At 38.8% G+C, this 23,041-nt stretch overlaps 1 protein-coding gene across 1 annotated transcript; it reads right to left on the bottom strand.

Moving 5' to 3' along the window:
- Nucleotides 1-1,127: 1,127 nt before the first annotated feature.
- PRPF38A (pre-mRNA processing factor 38A) lies at nucleotides 1,128-23,039 on the bottom strand. Its single transcript, XM_040231171.1, has 10 exons — nucleotides 22,587-23,039; nucleotides 20,655-20,814; nucleotides 19,019-19,140; nucleotides 16,936-17,021; nucleotides 9,403-9,513; nucleotides 6,942-7,054; nucleotides 6,312-6,338; nucleotides 6,106-6,203; nucleotides 5,642-5,690; nucleotides 1,128-4,753 (listed from the first exon to the last, which is right to left on the bottom strand). Exons 1-10 carry the CDS (start codon nucleotides 22,714-22,716, stop codon nucleotides 4,711-4,713), a joined length of 939 nt encoding a protein of 312 aa, XP_040087105.1. The 5' UTR covers nucleotides 22,717-23,039; the 3' UTR covers nucleotides 1,128-4,710.
- Between the last annotated feature and the right edge of the window lie 2 nt (nucleotides 23,040-23,041).

Genomic DNA, 23,041 nt, shown 5'->3' on the forward strand with positions numbered 1-23,041 from the left:
ATCAATTGAAGTCTGAAATTCAGTCTTCTGCAGAGGATACACACACACACACACTTATCACATTGCTTTGAAATTTTTGTATAGTGTTTAATCACATGGAGTAATTAACATTTTCCTTTGCCATTAAAGATTATTTAAAAATATGAATAACATACTATATATTCATTCAGTCCCCTGCAGATAGACATGTCTGCTGTTTCCAGCTCTTCTCATTTATAAAATACATATGTAAAGTGATGATACGATAGGCTACTCTTATATTTGGTTATAGTCAGCTCTCAGTATCCACAGAGAATTGGTTCCAGGATCTGTGGCAGATACCAAAATCCACAGGTGCTCAAATCCCATAGTTGGCCCTCCATATCCACATCTGCAGATTCAGCCAAACTTGGATCATGTAGAACTGTAATGTTTATTGGGAAAAAATCTGCATACAAGTGGACTCATGCAGTTCAAACTCACATTATTCAAAGATCAACTGTATTCTATTATGGTGAATTCTTATAAATAAATGGGATTATTAGATAAAAAGGATAAAAGTTCAAAGGTTCCTGCTGTGCTGTGCTGAAAAAGTGAAGTTGCTCAGTCGTGTCCGACTTTTTGCGACCCCGTGGACTGTAGCCCACCCCGCTCCTCTGTCCATGGGATTTTCCAGGCAAGAGTACTGGAGTGGGTTGCCATTTCCTTCTCCAGAGGATCGTCCCAACCCAGGGAATGAACCCAGTTCTCCCACAGCGTAAGCAACACGCTTTACTGTCTGAGCCACCAGGGAAGTCCATTGACTTAGCTGTGCTGTGCTAAGTCACTTCATTGTGTCCAACTCTTCGCGACAGCATGGACTGTAGCCCTTAAGGCTCCTGTCATAGGATTTTCCAGGCAAGAGTACTGGAGTGGGTTGCCTTTTCCTGCTCCAGGGGGTCTTCTGGATGGAAGGATCTAATCCATGTCTCTTACGTCTCCTGCACTGACAATTTCCTGGCCGGCAGGTTCTTTACCACTAGTGCCACCTGGAAAGCTACACAGAACAAAATTGCTGTATTGCTGAAAAGTGGTTACTAATTTGCAGTTCCAAGAATCAATATATAAAATGTGTTGGTAAGGTTATAAAAAAGCCCTAAACGCCAAACACAGTTTTTCCTTGTAAAGGATAATCTGTTTATTATAAAAAGAGCATTAAATAACAGTATAAAAAAATCACTAAAAATTCCATAAACCAGAAATATTATTAATATCCAGTGAATTTCATTCTTTTAAACCATCTCTTTAATACACACATATCATACATATATAGTTACACATACATGGGAAGTTTTACAAAAGTGGGTTCACATGCTGTATTTCATACATATAGCAAATTAATTTTACTTCAATTTAACTGAAGAAAAAAAATGTAAAATTTTCAACTTACAAAAATTTTTTTCTACAAGAGAATCTAGTTCTAAAGACTCCTAAAATTAAGGACAAGTATAGAAAACATTGAGGAGGCTAGTTATTTTTTTTTTTCCAGCTTCATGTATGTTTTAGAGATCGTATGACTCGTCATAAAAAATTGAGTTCTACTTCCTGCTTTTCTGTACAGTGTTCAAATATTTCATTTGTCTTAACGATTTCCCATTTTTACTTAAAATTTCTAAAGTGTTTACTGCCATTTCTTTTACTGCTTTTTTCCCTAAATCCTTAATTTGATTCATTCCTTGTTCAGTAACATCAGGCAGTTTTCCCCCTAGTGGTTGTATGCTTACAAGCACTTGCATACTTAAGAATGTCTATTCCCTTTATATTTTAAGGACAACCCTGGCTGGGTATAAAGTTCCTGGCAGTTTTCCTTAGACCTTTGGAGGCTTTTGCTTCACTGCCTTAGTGGAGACCTGAGGCCATCTTGATCCTTTCCCTCACTATACATGACTGGATTTCTCTGCTTGGGTGCCCATATTCTTTTTCTCTTTAAATCAAGGTGATTTTTCTTCTATTTGAATTTTTTAAGTTGATTTGCCCAATTCTCTTTATCAGAAATATCAGTTAATCATGGGCAAGATTTATCTTATCTCTATAAAATATATATATAGCTTGAAATCTATATAGCTTTTTTCATTTATTTCCTCCAGTCTGTTTTCTCTGTGCCTTGTCTACTTTGTATTTTGTAAAAGGCTTTCATTACAAATCTTCATTTCTTCAAGCTCTGCCATGCTTACTTTCCACCTCTTATCTTTTAATCTCTTTGAACTTGTATTCTTGCATTAAAAAAAAAAAAACAGATCATTTTATCTTTTTTGAATCTGTAGAAACTTGTTCCTTTTTTTGGCTAGGAATGACCAGCATGTGAGCATTTTTTTTTCTGATTAGTGCTTATTTAAATTTAGATCTGCCAAAAATAATGGAGAGGCTACAGGAATGAACTTTAAGTTGGGTTGTTACACTGGAAGCCTCTCACCAAAGCCATTGTTTCCTTTGCTCCTGAGAATACATATCCTTTCATTCTTTAGTATTAAAAGGTCATTATGCCCAATGGCAAACCTTTTAAAGCAGTATAATTAAAATTGTGGGGAGTATAAACAATTTAGTGGTTGTACACCCAATGGTAAAACTGATAATGCATAGAAATATCAGAATGTATTTTGCATATGGAATATTTTCTTGAAATCTGTTTTAGTGCAGAATAAGTATAGAGGGAAGATGTAAAATATGTCTCTAAATACAGGCCAAAGAAAGTTGTAAACCTTTAGTTCCAAGGCCTCACTCATGCAGTAGGCTAGCACAAAGATGACAGAAATGGTCCTTCAGCAAGGTTTGTCCTGAAGTCATCTGCTCTACAATTCTGTAGTTTATCAAAGGGATCTCCAGAGAGGTTTGACATGTCAGTTTGTAGTTTATGCTTGGGAAGGTTTATTTTTGGTATTAAATATTACTGGGGTTTAGGGTGGGTTTCTACATTTTTATACTTTAAAAATATACTTTTAAAACTAATATACTGGATGATAACTTGGTTGGTCCATAGGTCATTTAGCCAGAATACACTTTTTTCTTCATTTCTGCTAGGACTCTATATAACAGATACAAATAGAGGCGCTTACATTTAATTTTTAAAGACAGTCCTATATATAGTTGTACGATGAGCCGTAATAACTCATGGTTTTATTAGCTCAAATATTATCAGAACAATTATTGAAGAACATGAAATCTCAAATATGATCCCCAAACACTTTAATATTGATGCTGAAGTCCTTAAGTTCAACAAGCAATAGGATGTTTAGCCTATGATTAGATATGACTTCCCAAGAAACTGGATCCTGTGAGGCAGCTGGTCTTCACAATTGTTGCCAGGGGCAGAGCTGCAGGAAATCAATTATTTTTTTTCTATTTTAAAGGAGGAAAGGTTAAGTACAGGCAGACAGAACTCCTCTAGCAAAGATCCAGCACCCTCTTGATTATCAGTACCCATGGGCACTGTTTAATCCTTATTTTGCTTCTTTGTCCTTAGCGTCCTTAACCCATCTCTCCCTTTTCCTCTACCTTTCTGAAATGATTCAATATTTCAATTTTTAGTCAGTGTTTGCCTTTCTTCCTCAACAGAGTGAGTGTTGCTTATGATTCTATTACTAGTTTTCCTTACAAATGTACGCTCCCTAGGCATTCCATTCAATTCTACACCTACAATTACCTAAACATTGTCAATTCAGGGTTAGATCACTAGCTCAACTCCAGTTCTTATTTATAATGTCTGGGCTTTATCTAGATATACCATAACTGTCTCAAAGTAAACTTCAAGTTAAGCTGAATGCATTTTTTTCTCCCTACTACCACAATTCTCACTACCTGCCCCTCTAAAACCTGGTCTCTTCCTGCTGTATTTTCTGGTTTTGTGAATGGTGCTGTTGTCCAGTAACTCAGGTTAAAACCCCGAGTGGCATTAGATATTTTTTCTCTCCATTGAATATTTTCATCCTGGTTGCCCTGCTGCTACTGCCTAGTCTTGATAATATCAATGCTCATAGCATAAAGGTGCTGAGCACCTTAATTTGTAATTCAAGGCTGTAGGGAAGAAACACTATACAATACTACTATGTAATAGGTGTCAAGTTTTAATGTTTGTTGAACGTTTAATGCAACAGGATTAAATGATCCAGAAAAAGCCTTACAACTGAATTCATTCTTATAAAGCTGCTGATAACAGGTCAGTTTTCATGTTTATTACCATTTGCTGCTGCTGGAAGTAAAACCTGGAGCTAATATATTTTACTGACTTGTTTTTTTTAATGGAACAGCAGCAGGTATCTCAGAATTCTCCAAACAGTTCTAATCTCAGTGTAAACCAAAACTAAAACCACAGAAAAACAGGAAATGGGTGTGTCAAGTTTAATAACAAAAGTAACAAGGTGGCCACATCCTCCCCTTGTTTCATACACTCCATTTGAATCCATTCTACCCTCATAAATTTGAGTACAAACAAGGTTGATTGTACAAAGAAGCCAAAGCAGCTCTCAGTTCAGGAAGCATTATCTTTCAAATGTGTGGATTACGTACAATTCATAAAGAGATACAAAACTCAGCACCTCTTTCATGTTAAAAAAAAAAAAAAGTGAAGAAAACTTGGTTAAAAAAAAATCTAAAATACTCTCATAGCTGCCTGGGACTGAGTAGATCTTTCTTCTATGTAGACAGATGCCTTCATCTCCACAGAAGGCCACTTGTATTAAAACCAAACTGAGTCCATTACTCATTCCCTCTCCGGCTCTTCTTGTGGCTTTTCTTAGACCTGAAATGGTGACACATACAAATCATTAAATTTACCAGCTGTTTTAGGAGCTGAGGAAGGATTTTTGAGAAAGACTGATACATGCTAACACTGATGGGGACAAAGACAGTCAATATTCATTAAATGTACTTGGTGTTTTTATGTTTAAGAGCAACAGTGAGTTAGGCATTACTCTCCAAAATTTACCATTGAAGAAATGACCTCTGAGAGAGCGAGTGCTTCCAACAGTGTACAGTTTCTAGAGGTATCTAATGAAAGCTTACCAAATGAAAATGACTTATCCAATGTCACTCAACTGCTAAGTATTAAAAATTGGGACTGAGACTTCCCTAGTGGTCCTGTGGTTAGGAATCTGCCTGCCAACGCAGGGGACACGGGTTCAATCCTTGGTCCAGGAGGATCCCACGTGCTGTGGGGCAGCTATGCCTGTGTACTGCAGCTGCTAAGCCCATGAGCCCTAGAGCCTGTGCTCTGCAATAGGAGGGGTCACTACAGTGAGAGGCCTACACACCGTGGCTGGAGAGTGGCCTTCGCTCACCACAACTAAACAGGGCCCAGGAGCAAAGAAAGCCCAGTGTGGCCAGAAGTAAATACATTTTAAAAAATCTTAAAAGCTGGGACGGAACCCCAGGTCTCCTGAGATTAAGGCTCATGCCTTTATCCAAAGCCACAATCCTACAAGAAAAATAACTACATATATATATAATTCTAGTAATTTTCAGGGCAAGAGACCACTTCGTCCTATAATTAAGGAGAATTCCTAAATTGTATTGATGGAGATTATATCTCCATTAACACAAGAATATTTCAGGTCCAGAGTTGTAATTGGGACTTTAATTTGTGAGTAAAGACTTAAATTCTTAAGTCAAAATAGAAGTTAATCCATACCTTTCAGGAGATTTTGAGTGGCTCCTGTGTCTGTGACTACGGTGATGACCTGGAGAAGAAAAAAGGCTATTCAGTGTACCAGTTCTACCCTCATACTCTCTGCTGTTATTTCCTCTAGTTCATTTTTGGCTTGTGATAGGGACACCTTGTTGGTAGTGAAGAACTGAACCCACTTAGCTTTCAGGGCTTTATGGCTAAATTTCACTAATACCACACTGGGTATTTACCACTACTCTGTCATGTCTTACTCCTATAATTTCAGATGAAAACTGAAGCTCACCATCCTATCAACAAAGCTGGTAAATGACAGTTAAAATGTCAACTCTAATTTTCAAATTCTATGTCCACTTCCTTTTCTAGGCAGTAATAAAGTAAGGTACTCCTGTATTGTAGGAGGCTAACTGCTCCTATTACATTTCTTTATTGAGACAACCAACAGCAAGCAAAAGGCCCCAATGCTATACCTGGGGACTTGGAGCGGGATCTGTGCCGTCTATCTCGGGACCTGCTGCGATGACGTCTTGGACTCTTGCTCCGATGCCGTTCTCTGCGAGGGGAGGGGCTGTGGAAATGACTGGTCAGACTCCCATATCTGTCCCGACAATATAAACACAACAACATCCCCCCTGCCTAAATCTCTATACTTCATCACAAGTCACTAAAGGCCTACCTCCTTCTCTTGGGAGACCGACTCCGCCTATATGGAAAGAAGAAAGAAAGAAGAACCTTAGTAGGTGCCCTGGACACTGTAAATTGCAAAAATTGCCCCCATTCTTAACCCAACTCTGTTATCCATGTCCTTTGTCATTTAACTTTAATACCCTCTGACTCCAGGTCTGGGACTGGCCATGTGACTTGCTTTAGCCAAAGGGGTATTTGTACATGTGATGTAGATGCTAGAAAGATTACTTGCATGGTTGGGCTTGTTCAGTCTTATATATTGCCACTGCCATGGAAACAGGCCTAACCTAGCCTAGAACGTGACACACACAGAGATGAACTGCTCCAGTCATCTTAGCTAAGCCCATCTACACTAGCCAACAGAGAATACTGCAAAACAAGTGAGTGACCATAGCTTATATTCAAAAACCTGCCTAAGCCCAAATTAAGTCACTGGCCACAGACCTGTGAATTAAATAAATGTTTGCCACTGAGGTTTTGTGGGTGGTGTTTTTGTAGCAACTGATACATTGGCGAGCACACTTTCTCCACAGGCTAGCATTTTCCTTCCATGAAGTCCAAACTTCTACACTCCAGTGCTTAAAGTATCCCTGGAAGATGCCAATGCCTAAGGCCTTACCTTCTGGGAGACCTACTCCTACTCCTCCGATAGCGTAGTGTGGGAGAGCGACGGGGTTTGTCCAAGTCTCGGTAGCTTCTCCGGCGATGATCAGGTGATGGCACTCTTTCCAACTGGAAAAGAGAGGGCCTGGGTCAGTGATGAGCACAGGCTTATAGAGAGCCAACTAGGAACATGGCTTATACCCTCCTCCCCATCCCATCCCAAATTCCACCTCCAACTGACTTTAAAACACAGTAATTTGAGTATATATGGGATAACACTAAGGACAAGAAAACACACTACCAAATAAAAAAATCAGAATCTAATAATCCCATTACTGTTCTAGTGCTGGTACCATTATTCTGAAACTATGTAAGAGTAATGAGAGGTAAGTATGCTTATCTCCTAAGAAGCTGGATTTCCAATGTGAAAGAAGAAATAGAGGTGTAAGACTGATGAGGTTAAATATAGTGTATTTTAAGCTTAAAATTTCTTTTTCCTTTAGCTTTATCAACTGTAAAGTCCTAGAAATACCATGTAGCAATGAGCCCAGACTGGTCCCTAAATAACGTATCTCAATTAATGGAACTAAGGGCTTCTTAGGAAAATGGTTACTTTTAGGTCCAGGCTACAATATAATAAGACATAACTAGAACGTATCATTCTATCAGATAGCGAGGGGCTGAAACTACTATGATTGCATCAAAAAGTGAAGTTGAGGGGGCCCCACTGGCCAGACATAAGACAATTTCAGCATCAACAAGGACAATAATGGTCCAGAACACCAAATATATTTAAATTGATAAATTCAAATGTTACCAAGGGCAAACTTTCTTAGGAGAATACTATAAAATCAACTCATGATTTTAAAACATGACAAAGGGAAATAAATATCTTACTTTCCTTACATAAACTTTATTTAAAAAATGTTGATTTGGGAGTTTTTTTTTTAAAAAAAATCATTATTTTACAATCCTTAATGGATCTATGCAGAGATCATCAGTGGATCCTAATATTACAAACAGAGAGCAGACTGTTCATCCTGGAGGAAGTACACTATACCTATGAAGCAGGCTGCTCCACTCCAAAAACCCCAAATCCAATTAAAGACTCAAGAACTAGTTAACAGAAAATAAAATAGACAAATGAACATGTTAAATGATACCACAGGGACACAATAACAAAAACAGAGATGATGAAAATTTGTACAGAATGTTATGACCTGACATTTTAATAGTAAGGAATCACTGATTTAAGGGCTGATGATGGGATGTGGCTATGCCTTAGAAAGGGGTCCGTGTTTTTTCTGAAATATGAGATATATGATGGCTGTGATCTGCTTTGAGATAACTGGTGGAGGAAAACTGAGTAGATGTGGAGGAAACAAAATAGTTGAGCTGATCACTGTTGAAGCTAGGTGATGGGTATATGGAGATTTATTCTCCATTTTGGTATGTGATAAAATTTTCCATGAAAAAAAGAAAGAATGCATATTTTTGGTTCACTCACCACACAAAAGCCCCTCAGCCGTGCCTGGCTTTCCATTCATGAATGACTGTGCTTCCCTTAGCACTTATATTAAATGGAGACTGCTAAGCTCAGAACTACACTTTCATCTGCGCTACCTCAGATATCCACAGGCCAGAATTTCTTGTATTTCCCCCTAGCTTTTTCTACACATATAATTTTAATCACAAATGTTTTAGATCTTAAAAAAAAAACCACAAAACTTACTGTAATCGTTTCCACGTTATCACATACATATTTTTCTGGCTGCACCAAGTGGCATGCAGGATCTTAGTTCGCCTAACAGGGAGAACTAACTTAGAACTTAATTCTCCACACCGCCCCGCCCCACAGCGGATGCATGGAGTCTTACCCACTGGACCTCCAAAGAAGTTCACTTGTTACTTTTCATAATACTTCTAATGGAGGCCTAATACTTTGTTGAACTGTTAATAGTTTACCTGACCGCTCCCTGACAACTTGCTTGTTTTCAAGTTTTCAGCATTTTAATAAATAGTGGAAGGACATGACTATGAGGTAGGTGGTTTTTATTTCCCTAAACTAGGTTTACTTCTTAGTATGCATTCAATTATGAACATTATTATTTTTGTCCCAAGTGTTTAAGAGTTACCACTTATTATGCAATTATAATGTCCCAAAGCTAAGGGCTTTATGTATATAATTTAATACTCATAAAAGTCCTAAAAGAAAGGTATCATAATCCTTGCTTTATAGAAGAGAAAATAAGAGATTATACAATTTACATAACATAATGCCACTAGTAAACAGGAGAGCTGAGATACGGATCAAGTCCATTTAACTCTAGGACCCACACTCTCAATGATGAAATACTGTATTTTGGGGTTTTTCTTTTTTGGTTAAAACTAAATAAAGTTTGAAAACAAAACAAAAAAACCATTCCCATTCCCTGTAATTCTCCCTCCTTCAACCCTTAAGCTCCCAGGTGCCTGACCTTCTCATCCTCTTCTTCCTCCTCTTCACTGGACTCGACGTCATCCATGTCTTCTTCCAGAGCACTAACCCGAGGCTCCAGCTGTTCAGCTTCCTCTAGCACATAGCGTTTCTACAGAGAAAACAATGAAACTTAGAGAGGGCCCTTCTATCTCCTCTGTGTCCTGAAGCTCCAACACTGGGCTTCTGGAAGTGACAGAAAACATGGCCCAATAGCTGAGGCAATTTCATCTTGAAGGTATCCCAGACACAGATATTCTTAGAGGGTTTAGCATACCTAGGATCTATATATATATAGATAAGTTTCCCTGTAAAGAGATAAATACAAAGATGAAGACAATATCACTTTTCTATTGCCTCTACTCCCTGTGACCTTATACTCTAAGGTCACTAGAATATCAATCAGTATAGCTGTAGCCTTGAATAGAAATTATGGACTTCACACAAAAGGGTCAATAGTTCAAGACAGTGTGGCTGGGAGTTTTCCAGGAGCAGCTCAGACCAGAATCCACTGAAAGATTCACTAAGACTCAGTCCAGTGTGGGAGTTTGGGTCCTCCTGCTCTTAGCACCAATTCTCTATTAGACCCAGGATTTGGGGAGCTGTATACAGACATGCATTTTGACAGGCTCAGGATATAAACAAACCACCTCCTAGTTTCATTTTCTTCTAAGATGTGACTTAGCAATCCTACGTGACTAAGGACCTGAAAGGCAAAGGTGAGTTCAAGACGGACAAAAGGACTGGGTGGGTCATAAGACCCTTATGGTTTTGTTTCTGTGTGTGTGCGCACCAAGGACATACAGACCACTGGATAGCCCTAAAATAAATAGTAGCATTTGTACTCTTATTTTGCTCTCATTCATCCCTAACAAAATTCTGTAAGGGTTAGGAGAAATGAGATAAAGATGCCATTCAGTGACATGAATCCCTTGAAAAGGGGTTCCTTGGAAAAGATCACCATAGTCTGGGATCTAGGACTGTATCAGACAGGGCATCCAGAAGCCCTGATGTTCACCAGACTTGGAAGTGATCAACGTCAATGTATTAACTTACAGTGTTTGTGTTTGATAAAATTAGAATTCATTCCAGAGAAGCTTCCCTGCCAATGCCAGGGCAGGTGAGAAGCTATGCCCTATGGATTGCTTACAAGAAACAAAGCTAAAGGTAGTCTTAAGGGTCACTTCATCCAGCACATAGAGAGGCCTGCACCAAAACACACCTCTCAGTGATATGGTAACATGTATCAGTCATATTTCAACTTTCCTCTCCTGAGTGAGGTCTGCTTTCTGGTTTTTCCTTCTAGACTCCAGCAGACTACCCTATTTGCATCAACACGCTTGCTCAGAGATGACTGGACTCTAGAACCCTTAGTCCCAACCTGACTGTAGTTTGGAGTCTATCCTTTTTTACAGTATTTCTAAACATAGTATCACAGCTAAGGATAAAAAGTGTGAGAACTGGACCCTGAAATCAGGTTTTCAGATTTGAAATGTCATCCTTTTCACTACAGTCTATAATAATCAATATGGAAAAGGAGAAATAATTTTCAGAATTATTTTAAATGATTTTCTGTAATTGAGTCACTCTGGACAAAGAGTGGTTCATTGCACTTATCTGTGAGCACTACCAACTACCAACTATCTTTATCCATCTGCTTTGCTGCCTCAAGAAAGTTTACCTTATCTATTTATCATACTTACAATCCATTCTATACTCCATATTGACTTTTTCAGGTCCCTTTGATCTGTTTTTTATTGAGGTGAAATTCACAATGTACACAATCAGCAATTTTAAAGTGTAAAATTCTTCCATCACCACCTCTCACTAGTTTAAAAACTTCCTCATCACACCAGAAAAACATGCCATACTTATTAAGTAATCATTCCTCATTTCCCTTCCCTGAATCCCCTAGTAACTACTAATCTCTGCTTTGTCTCTTATATATTTACCTAGTCTGAACAGGCAAGTTTGTCCTTGGAGTACAAAATGAAACAGGGCAAAAGCTAACAGAGTTTTGCCAAGAAAACACTGGTCATAGCAAGCACCCTCTTCCAACAACACAAAAGATGACCCTACACGTGGATATCACCAGATGGTCAATACTGAAATCAGACTGAGAAAAACAAGACCTAGAACTGACTGGCTCAGATCATGAGCTCCTTATTGCAAAATCCAGGTTCAGATTGAAGAAAGTAGGGAAAACCACTAGGCCATTCAGGTATGACCTAAATCAAATCCCTTACATTTATACAGTGGAAGTGACAAATAGATTCAAGGGATTAGACTTGGTAGACAGAGTGCCTGAAGAACTACGGACAGAGGCTCATAATGCTGTATAGGAGGTGATAACCAAAACCATCCCAAAGAAAAAAATTCAAGAATGCAAAACGGTTGTGTGAGGAGGCTTTACAAACAGCTGAGAAAAGAAAAGAAGCAAAAGGCAAAGGAGAAAGAGAAAGATACATTTATCTGAATGCAGAGTTCCAGAATAGCAAGGTAAAAAAAGCAAGCTTTCTTAAGTGAACAAGGCAAAGAAATAGAGGAAAACAGTAGAATGAAAGACTAGAGATCTCTTCAAGAAAATTGGAGATACCAAGGGAACATTTCATGGAAAGATGGGCATGATAAAGGACAGAAATGGCAAGGACCTAACACAAGCAGAAGAGATTAAGAAGAGGTGGCAAGAACACACAGAAGAACTAAAGAAAAAAGGTCTAATGACCCGGATAACCAAAATGGTGTGGTCACTCATCTAGAGCCAGACATTCTGGAGTGTGAAGTTAAGTGGGCCTTAGGAAGCATTACTACAAAGCTAGGGGAGGTGATGGAATTTCAGCTCAGTCATTTCAAATCCTAAAAGATAATGCTGTCAGTGCTGCACTCATTAAGCCAGCAAATTTGGAAAACTCAGCAACGGCCACAGGACTGAAGTTTTCATTTCGGTCCCAAAGAAGGGCAATGCCAAAGAATGTTTAAATTACTGCACACACACACACACACAAAATAAATAAAAAAAATAATAAATTACTGCACAACTGCACTCATCTCACATGCTAGCATGGTAATGCTCAAAATTCTTCAAATTAGGTCCAACAGTAAGTGAACAAAGAACTTTCAGATGCAGAAACTGGATTTAGAAAAGGTAGAGGAACCAGAGATCAAATTGCCAACATACACTGGATCATAGAAAAAGCAAGGGAATTCCAGAGAAACAACTACTTCTGCTTCACTGACTATGTGAAAGCCTTTGACTATGTGGATCACAACAAACTGTCAAAAGTTCTTAATGACAATACCAGACCACCTTACCTGCCTCCTGAGAAACCTGCATGCAGGTCAAGAAACAACAGTTAGAACTGGACATGGAACAATGGACTGGTTCAAAATTGGGAAAGGAGTTCATCAAGGCTATATATAATCATCCTGCTTATTTAACTTCTATGTAGAGTACATCATCCGAAATGCTGGGCTGGACGAATCACAAGCTGGAATCAAGATTGCCAGGAGAAATATCAAAAACCTAAGATATGCAGATGATACCACTCTAAATAAAGGCAGAAAGCGAAGAGGAACTAAAGAGTTTCTTGATGAGAGTGAAAAGAGGAGTGAAAAATCTGGCTTAAAACTCAACATTCAAAAAACAAAGATCATGACATCTGGTCCCATCACTTCATGGCTAACAGGGAAAAAATGGTAACAGTGGCAAATTTTATTTTCCTGGGCTCCAAAATCACTGCAGATAGTTGACTGCAGCCATGAAATTAAAAGATGCTTGCTCCTTGGAAGAAAAGCTATGACAAACCCAGACAGCAGATTAAAAAGTAAAGATATCACTTTGCTGACAGAGGTCCATGTAGTCAAAGCTGTCGTTTTTTCTGTAGTCATGTACAGATGTGTGAGTTGGACCATAAAGAAGGCTGATCTCCGAAGAATTTAGGCTTTTGAATAGGGGTGTTGGAGAAGACTCTTGAGAGTGCCCTGAACTGCAAGGAGATCAAACCAGTTAATCCTAAAGGAAATTGACCCTGAATATTCAGTGGAAGGACTGACTCTGAAGGTGAAGCTCTAATACTTTGACCACCTGATATAAACATCCCATTCACTGAAAAAGACCGATGCTGGGAAAGACTGAGGACAGGAGGAGAAGGGGGCAACAGAGGATGAGATGGTTGGATGGTATCACCGACTCAATCGACAGGAGTTTGAGCAGACTCTGGGACATACTGAAAGACAGGGAAGCCTGGCGTGCTGCAGTTCTTGGGGTTGCAAAGATTCGGACGCTACTTAGCAACTGAACAGCAAAAATACATGACTTTTGATCTTTAAATTATTCCTTCTTGGCTTTTATCTAGCAAGGCAAGGTGGGATACAGCAAACTGCTTCAGAATTACTGAGCTACAGCAGCATCAAAAAGGAGATCTTAAGTTCTGGGTCTTCCAAATTTGGGTTTCTCTGGTTGCTTAAAACTCTGAAGAATCTGTTCCCATGCCCCATCTTAAACACTGTCTCTGGGACCCTTTCATCAATGCTACCAATTTTACACAGAATATCAGAATCTGAGAGTCAAAGACTCTTAGTCTACAGGTATTCCAATGATTTTTGCAATACATTTTACAATTTCACTGAGGTATAAGTGATACACAATAAACTGTAATTTTTATAGTACACAATTTGATGGGTATTGTGTTGTATATGAATGTAAGTCAATACATCAGTATAACGGATAGAGCCGCCCCACCCAACAGTTTACCTGTGCTCCTGTCGGATTTCTCATTCCCTCTCCTCCCCAATCCCTTACCGTACACCTAGGCAACCACTGCTCTTTTTTGTCACTATAGTTTACATTGATTAGAAAGGAATTACACAGTACATACAATTTTGTGTCTTTTTTCACTCAGCACAGTTATTTTATGATTCATCCATGCTACTGATATTTATCAATAGTTCATTTTTGCTGCTGAGTAGTATCATTGTATGGCCACATCACAATTTGTTTATTCATTCACTTGATGGACATTTGGGTTGCTTCCAGTTTCTGGCCATTACAAATAAAACTGTTAAGATTATCTGTGCTTAAGTCTTTGTGTGGACATATGCTTTCATTTCCTGAGTAAATTTCTGGAAGTGGAATAGCTGGATTCAATGGTTAACTTCTTTAGAAACTGCCAAACTTTTCCAAGTTTGGTTGTTCCAGTTTATATTGTCACCAGTAGGCTTTGGAGACTTCTAGTTCCTCCTAACTAGGAGGAACTTCTAGTTCCATCCTCACTAACACTTGATACGATCAGTCTTATTTTACACATTTTACTAGGTATATAATGCATATTTCTATGCTTTTAATTTGCATTTCCCTAATGATTAATGTCTAGTCAAAGCTATGGTTTTTCCAGTGGCCATGTATGGATGTGAGAGTTGAACTGAACTGTGAAGAAAGCTGAGCGCCAAAGAATTGATGCTTTTGAACTGTGGTGTTGCAGAAGACTCTTGAGAGTCCCCTGGACTGCAAGGAGATCCAACCAGTCCATCCTAAAGGAGATCAGTGGTGTTCATTGGAAGAACTGATGCTGAAGCTGAAACTCCAATACTTTGGCGACCTCATGCGACGAGTTGACTCATTGGAAAAGACCCTGATGCTGGGAGGGATTGGGGGCAGGAGGAGAAGGGGACGACAGAGGATGAGATGGCTGGATGGCATCACTGACTCGATGGACATGAGTCTGGGTAAACTCTGGGAGTTGGTGATAGACAGGGAGGCCTGGCATGCTACAATTCATGGGGTCGCAGAGTCGGACATGACTGAACAACTGAACTGAAGTGAATGATCAGTGATATAGAATACCTTTGTATGTGCTACTGGTCAACTATATATTTTCTTTGGTAAAAGATCTGTTAGAATTTTTTGTTCATTTTCCCACTGGGTTGCCTTCTTGTTAGTAAGTTCAAGAGTCCTTTATAAAGTACAGATTCAAGAACTTTTATGGATATATGTTGTACAAACATATTCTTCCAGTCTGTGGCTTGCCTTTTTAGTTTTGTAATAGTATCTTCTGAAAGGCAAGTTCTTAATTCTTATAAAGTCAATTTATTAATTTTTAATAAATAATTCACATTACAGGAATTTGTCAAACACAAGGTCACTAAGATTTTCACCTATGTTTTCCTTAAGTTTTCTACTCTTAGCTTTTATGAGTCTATTATCCTCTTCAAGTTTATTTTTACATATAATGTGAGCTAGGGGAAGACATTCATTCGTCTCATATGGCTATTTAATCATTTTAGCACCATTTGTGGAAAAGATTATCCTTTTTCAATTGTTACTGCTCTAACATCTCTGCAGAAAACCAAGTGACCATAAAAATGTACCATATACTTACTTCTGGTTCTTTCACTTTGTTCCACTGATCTGCTTGTCTAGCTTTATGCCACTACAACACGGTCTTATAATTAAGTAGTGTTTATCCTACTTTGTTCTTTTTCAAAGCTGTTTTGGATATTCTAGGTCCTCTCTATATTCCTATACATTTTAGAATCAGTTTGCCAAGCTCTATCAAGTTTTATTTGGATTTTGATTGGAACCGAATTGAATCTATAGATTAATCTGGGAGAACTGACAACAATTGTTGAGTCATGGTATCAGATATACCATGAACACGATATAGCTCCATTAATTATATCTTCTTTAACTTCTGTCAGTAATGCAATGTTTTATATTATTTAAAGTCTTACATTTTTTGACAAAATTATCCGTAATTATTTTATATTTTTGATGCTATTATAAATAGTATCTTTTATACAAAATCTCAAATTTAGTTGTTCCTAGCTCATGTAGAGAAATACAATTGACTTTTATACATTGACCTTGTAGCCCACAATTCTGCATAAATAGATGACTGGGTAAACCAATTGTGGTATATATACCCATGCAACAGAATATTATTCCTATTGAGCAACAAATGAAATAAAAAACTATTAGTATATGCAAACATGGATATATTCCAAAATAACTATGTTAAGTGAGGAAAAATTAAAATATTCTTTTTCTAATTATTTTCCTATTTAGGTTATTACAGAGTATGGAGCAGAGTTCCCTGTGCTATACAGTATTGGAAGATATTATTCTAAGTGAAATAAATCAGACAAACACTGTATGATATCACTTATATGAGTCTCAAAAAAGGAACAAACTAGTAAATATAACAAAGAAGCAGACTCACAGATATAAAGAACAAACTAATGATTAGCGGTGAGCAGAGGAAAAGAGGGAGGGAATTAAGAGGAACAAAGTATTCGAAATAAAATAAGCTACAATGATATATTGTACAGAGCCACTGTTTTACAATAACTATAAATGGAGTACTACCTTTAAAAATTGTGAATCACAATACTGTATACCTATAACATATAATATTGTACATCAACTACACTTCAGTTAAAAAGATTTTGAGATCCATGGTGTTTTATAATTTATGTGTATAAAGAAAACTTTACACACGTTATTGTGTACTGTGTATGTATGACCTTTATCTCTTACCTGTAGCCGGGGCAGAATGATATCACAGACTCTCTCACTGTGCAGTAGCTCATCAATAAATTCATCTACATGCATCAGCTCAAACTCTGAAAGAAAAACCATAAGCTCAAGTAACATGGAAATAAGTTTAAATAGCAAAAAACTTTAAGAAGTTTAAGACTCTTTATGCAAGATATCTAACAGGGTATTTGGTATAGAAAGTGTGAATTCTCTGCAGTTTCCCTCTGTGTGTGTTTGTTGGTCACTCAGTCGTGTCTTGACTCTTTCGACCCCATGGACTGTAGTCCACCAGGTTCCTCTGTCTATGGGATTTTCCAGGCAAGAATACTGGACTGGGTTGTCATTTCCTTCTCCAGGGGATCTTCCTGACTCAGGGATAGAGCCCAGGTCTCCCACACTGCAGGTGGATTCTTTACCATCTAAGCTACCAGGGAAGCCCCTTCCCTTTGCCTGCACAGGCACTAATAAAGCTACTGCAGTGTGGAAATTAGCACTGAATAGATTACTGTCAAACGTGGGCTCAACCTACAGGCTTTCACTGCCTTGTCATCACCACCAATCTTCAACCAGTCAACTCCCCTTTATTGAGGCCATTTATGTGCCATGCCTTTTCCAGGAACTGGGGATAATGAGCTGAATGAAGCTGTCCCAATTTGCAGGAAAGACAAGCATAAAAACAAGCACAATGAGTCGTGAATTATAAAAGGATAATGTTTTTGAATAAAACTTACAACTCAAGTATAGCATCTCCTGTGAACCTACTAAGTTCCTAAAAATAAAATATGTATCTTTTCCCCTATATGGATCAGCAAACTTTATTAAATGGATGTATTTAATTGACTTGGGGCTTCCTGGGTGGCTCAGTGATAAAGAATCTGGCTGCCGATGAAGGAGACATGAGTTTTATCTCTGGGCTGGAGAAGGAAATGAAAACATGCTCCAGTATTCTTACCTGGAAAATTCCATGGACAGAGGAGCCTCTGGGACAGAGTTGGACATGACTTAGCAACTGAACACACGTGCAAACCTGACTTAAGATATTATATTAGTTCCAAGTGATTGTGATTTGCTGTTTTTAAGAACCGTGTATCTTACATGATAAGTGGAACAATAGCTTCTTAGAATTTCTATGGTAAACATTACCTTAGTTTAGTGGTTGTCAACCAGGGGTGTTGCCCCTCCAACTATGGGATGCTAATGGCCTTTAGGGAGTAGAAGCCAGGGATACTGCTAAACATTCTACAATGCACTGGACAGCTCCCCAAAACAAAGAAATATCTGGCCCAAATTATCACTAGGTTTAAAAACCCTATCTTAGTCTAGCATAATATAGTCATAAATAAGTAATCTCATGATGGCCAGGACCATGTCCATCTTGTTCATCACATTATTTCCAGTTTGTAGTATAGTACCTGGTGCAACATTATCACTTAGTATGTATTCATTCTAGTGAACAAGTAAGCTAACAGAAGTTTGAAGAATAATACCAAATTCTTAACCTTGTACTCCTGTATGTAATATTTAGATGGTAAAGGCCAATGTTACTAATCTTCTGTTATGACACTAAGAGAGAAAAAGTTCTGATTGCACTCACTGAATCCCATTTTACCATAAAATGTGTCTCTTTGTAAAAGGTATGGAGCTGCCCCTCCTGGATATACTTATGTTTTAGGAAGATTCCTACATAAGTATGAGCACACCCAGTCCATGTATTACAGGGTGAAGTATCATATAACAGAGGCTAGTAGAAAGAACTGTGAAGGTCCAACAAATGGAAAACTAACTTTGGGAGGTCTGGGGAAGGACTTTAAGGCAAAGGTCATTCGGGAGCTAGATCTTATGGGATGTAGAACATGATGCAAAACAGGGATTACCATAAGATGCAGCTGGAAAGACAGGCAGACAGGGGCAGACTGGGTGAGGTTGACAGGAAGCTAGTAGTCTAATGGAGTATTATTACTCCTCATGAGAGATGGAGGACCTGACTGAAGACGCTAACAATCTGGATTATGTGATGCCAGAGATACTGGTAAAATAAAAACTGGCTCAGGATGAAGGCCTGGATACTTAGCACCATACTCACCTCCATTTCGGTTCTGACTCTTGATTTTTCGATAGTCATTGTATAGAGGCTCCAAGTACTTGTAGCAATCAATTGCAGTACCTGTCAACCTCATGTAAAGTGCTCCCAGCATGCGGACATACCTGCAGATAGACAACAGTGAAACAACAGGCCATTCCAACAAGCTCCTGAGTTTTATAAGTAGCTTTTCTCATGACAGCAGTGGATAAACAAGTTCTTTTTTCTCTTTGGTAGCCAAGAAAGCTAAATTTTTAGAGGTAGCATAGGGCAGCAGAAAAAATAGCTAAAATATGGAAACCTGGGTTCAAGTTCTCATTCTACCACTTACTGGCTGCAGTGACTTGGGATATAATGCTCAACTTTCATAGTCTATTACATCATCTATAAAACTAAGATACAACCTATTCACCTCATGGGATTATTTTAAGAATCAAATCAGATACTGAATTTAACAACAGAAAGTAGAGGTTTATTTATTAACAATATAATTTACATAGATTGCTACTTGCTGGAAAGCAGAATGCTGGTTATGGAAAAAAGTCAGTCATCTGGGTTCAAATTTTGATTCTATTATTTACTAACTCTGTAACACTAGGCAATTTACTTTTGCTTTCTCAATCCTTGTAAAATGATATTCCCTAATTTGATGGCTCGGCATATTAAGTAAAAAATGAATGTTAGGATGCTAAGCGAGGTATATAGCACAGAGTAAGTACCTAATAAAAGTTAGTTATTTTCTAGCCATTAATGTTTGTAAGATTCCTTTATTTTCCCTTTCTCCTATACCCCAACTACCTACTCAAATCTCCATTTTGATAAACAGCAGGCATTTGAAATTCATTTCCTTATATGACAAACAGAATAAGCGGCGAAAAAAATGGACCCTGAAACCAGCTTTGCCACTTATCAGCATTTGACCTTGGGGAAATCAATCTCTCTGTGCCTAAGTTTCGTCCCCTACATAATGGGGATAATAATTTTACAGGGTAGTTGTGGAGGTTAAATAAATTACTGCATGTGAATTTCTTAGAACAGAGACTGGCAATAATGATCTATTATCACATCTGTCTCCTGTTCTCATCTGTAAGCTCCTCGAGCAGCTTATATTTAGGGGCCAGATACCATGCAACAGGCACCGATAGAGATTTACAGCTCTTTCTTCCTTAATCCTCACATCTATCCTGAGGTGGCATTATTGTTCCCATTTTACAGGTAAAGAAAGTAAAATTTAGAAAATTAAGTAACTTCTCCAAGGTCACAGTTCATAGGTAATAGGGTCTGGACATGAACCTACAATTAACACAAATGTTTCCCTCTTCTTTACCACACTTTATGTTGCTTTCTTCATCCTTAAGTATTCAGTGCTACCAACATATTTGGCATTAACTTCTGCTTAATATATGTCAGTGAGTTTTGTGAAATACTTTTTTGGAAAAAAAGTCACCAAGGCTCAGAAAGTAAAGAAGAAGGTTAACACAATCAAAACAGACAAAACAAAAACTCAAGGGGCGCACGAACAAAATACCAGAGTGGGACTTTGGAAATGAAATACACTGTTTTCACTTCTTTTAACCAAAGCCAAATTCTGGACCATGAAATTAAAATATTTATACTAGCTAGTAAATATTTCACTCACTTGAAATCTTCATTTTTTATAAACTCTACAATGATATCCTTCTCCGGTTGAATCTGAAGCATCTTCAAGGTTAAACACAAAAAAGGAGTTGGCTTTATGTTGCCACCGTAGACACCACCCACAAATCTTAACTCCATAGCTTTATCGACTACAAGTTCAGCTGAAAAACAAAAACAGAGTGGCATTGCAGACATATTAAGACTAAGCTTTTACAGGTTTGAAGTGCAGAGAGTTAAAGTTAGTTCAAAATTTGGTGCTCCTGAATTAACAGCTTAATATTAGGAGAACAAGTATATAATTAATAACAGCAGCCAATATACACTGAAAGATTATTATATGCCAAGTACTCTGCTAAGCATTTCATATTATCTCATTTAACCTTCACAAGTCATGAGGTTAAGTTCTAGCGCTGCCCTTGTTTTCAGCTAAGGAAAATGAGGGCTAAGAAAGGTTAAATGATTTGCTCAAGATTCACAGCCAGAAAGTGGCAGGGCCTGGATTGTAGTCCAAGAAGTCTGACTTCAGAGTCTGTGCTTGTCACCATTATGTTAGAGGAAAAACTGCTAGATTAAATAAGAGTTAGAAGGACGAAAACTGTAACAAACCACTCCCAACTACCTAACTCTAAAGTTCATCTAGACAACAGGGATAACTTTTCGATGTTGTCATCAAAATCAGACACCAGTTTTGTGAACAAGGGCAAGTCATTTCACCTCTGGAATGAGAAAAGGCCCCCAAAGTAAATCTTACATGACTCCAAAATTTAATGGCGACTCTGAAAAACAATATGACTCCTCCGTGGACACATAGCTAGGGTGATGGCAGAGCAGTAACAGCACAGGAGTAAGTAACAGTGGTAACAACCTGCACCACTATCACCACTGATTACTGAGTACTTTTATTAATATATGGCTGTAGCTAAATATACATAGCATCACCGGCTCAATGGACATGAATTTGAGCAAACTCTGGCAGACAGTGGAGGAGAGACAGCCTGGCAGGCTACGGCCCAGGGGATCACGAGAGTCCGACACTACTTAGCGACTGAACAAAAAGCTGTAACTATATACCAAACACTTCTTACACTTTATTTCATTTAATCCTTAGATTTCTGTTAAATCATTTAATCCGTTGTCCTTTGATGTGGGTATTGTGCTCGTTTTACAGTAGATGAACTAATGGTTCAGGGGGAAACACAGGTACCAGAAAAAGCCAGAATTAAACGAGTATCAAAGACGACCTGGAAGATTTCTCTTAAGAACATATATTTATATTAGGACTGGGAATGTGAAATATTGCAAATGGTCCAGATTTGGGGGTAGTAAGATTATAAATTTGGTTTCGGGAATACTGACGCTCCTTTAAGACCTTCAGGGTTAACACTACTACTACTACTGCTAAGTCGCTTCAGTCGTGTCCGACTCTGCGACCCCATAGACGGCAGCCCACCAGGCTCCCCCATCCCTGGGATTCTCCAGGCAAGAACACTGGAGTGGGTTGCCATTTCCTTCTCCAATGCATGAAAGTGAAAAGTGAAAGGGAAGTCGCTCAGTCGTGTCCGACTCTTCCTGACCCCATGGACTGCAGCCTAGCAGGCTCCTCCGTCCATGGGATTTTCCAGGCAAGAGTCCTGGAGTGGGGTGCCATTGCCTTCTCCGGGAACCCAGTAAGTTATCATTAACTATGGAATGCCTCAAAGAAACGACGTGTGACACCCTTCCGAATAAGGTCCTATCACATCTCTCTGTGTTCCCAAAGCCCAACACAACACTAGGCACAGAGTAGGCGCTCAAATTCTTCCGAATGACTGAAAAATTCCCCCTAAATCTCCCCCCCAGTGGGCCAGTTCTGTTGTACTACTCTGGAAAACTGGGCCACGGGACGACGGGGGTTGGGGCAGGGATGGGGGGTGTTCAGCACGCTCTTGCTCACCTGTAAGTCCAAAGCACTCCTCTTTCCAGTATTTGGACTCATAAATTCGCGTCCTAATGATTTTCTCTACCAGATACTGAGGGTTGGTGCCGTGGATGCTGTGCGCATCTTTTACCGTACGGTTCGCCATTTTAGAACGCCTGACGTTCTATTTCCGTCGGGTCCTTTAAGACGTCACATCCAGGTTAAAAAAACCAGAGAGAAATGACGAGGTTGGAGGAAGTCTCACTAAACGGTTCGAGCGTCCATCTTGAACCCGGAAATGTTTTCGAGTTAGGCACTTTCTTCGGCGAACGGCTTCGCAGACCTAATCAATGATGGCCGCGGCACGTTGGCGGATGTACGTCGAGCGTCCCCTCCTTAGATGGGCGGGGCGGAAGGGCTGGCTGCTGACGGAACGTGGAGACACCCTGGGGGCGGGGCTACGGCGTTTGGCGCGAAATTTCCTTTTCTCC

This window comes from Oryx dammah, unplaced genomic scaffold, assembly GCF_014754425.2.
Source record: "Oryx dammah isolate SB20612 unplaced genomic scaffold, SCBI_Odam_1.1 HiC_scaffold_28, whole genome shotgun sequence".
In the NCBI taxonomy this organism is placed as follows: Eukaryota; Metazoa; Chordata; class Mammalia; order Artiodactyla; family Bovidae; genus Oryx; species Oryx dammah.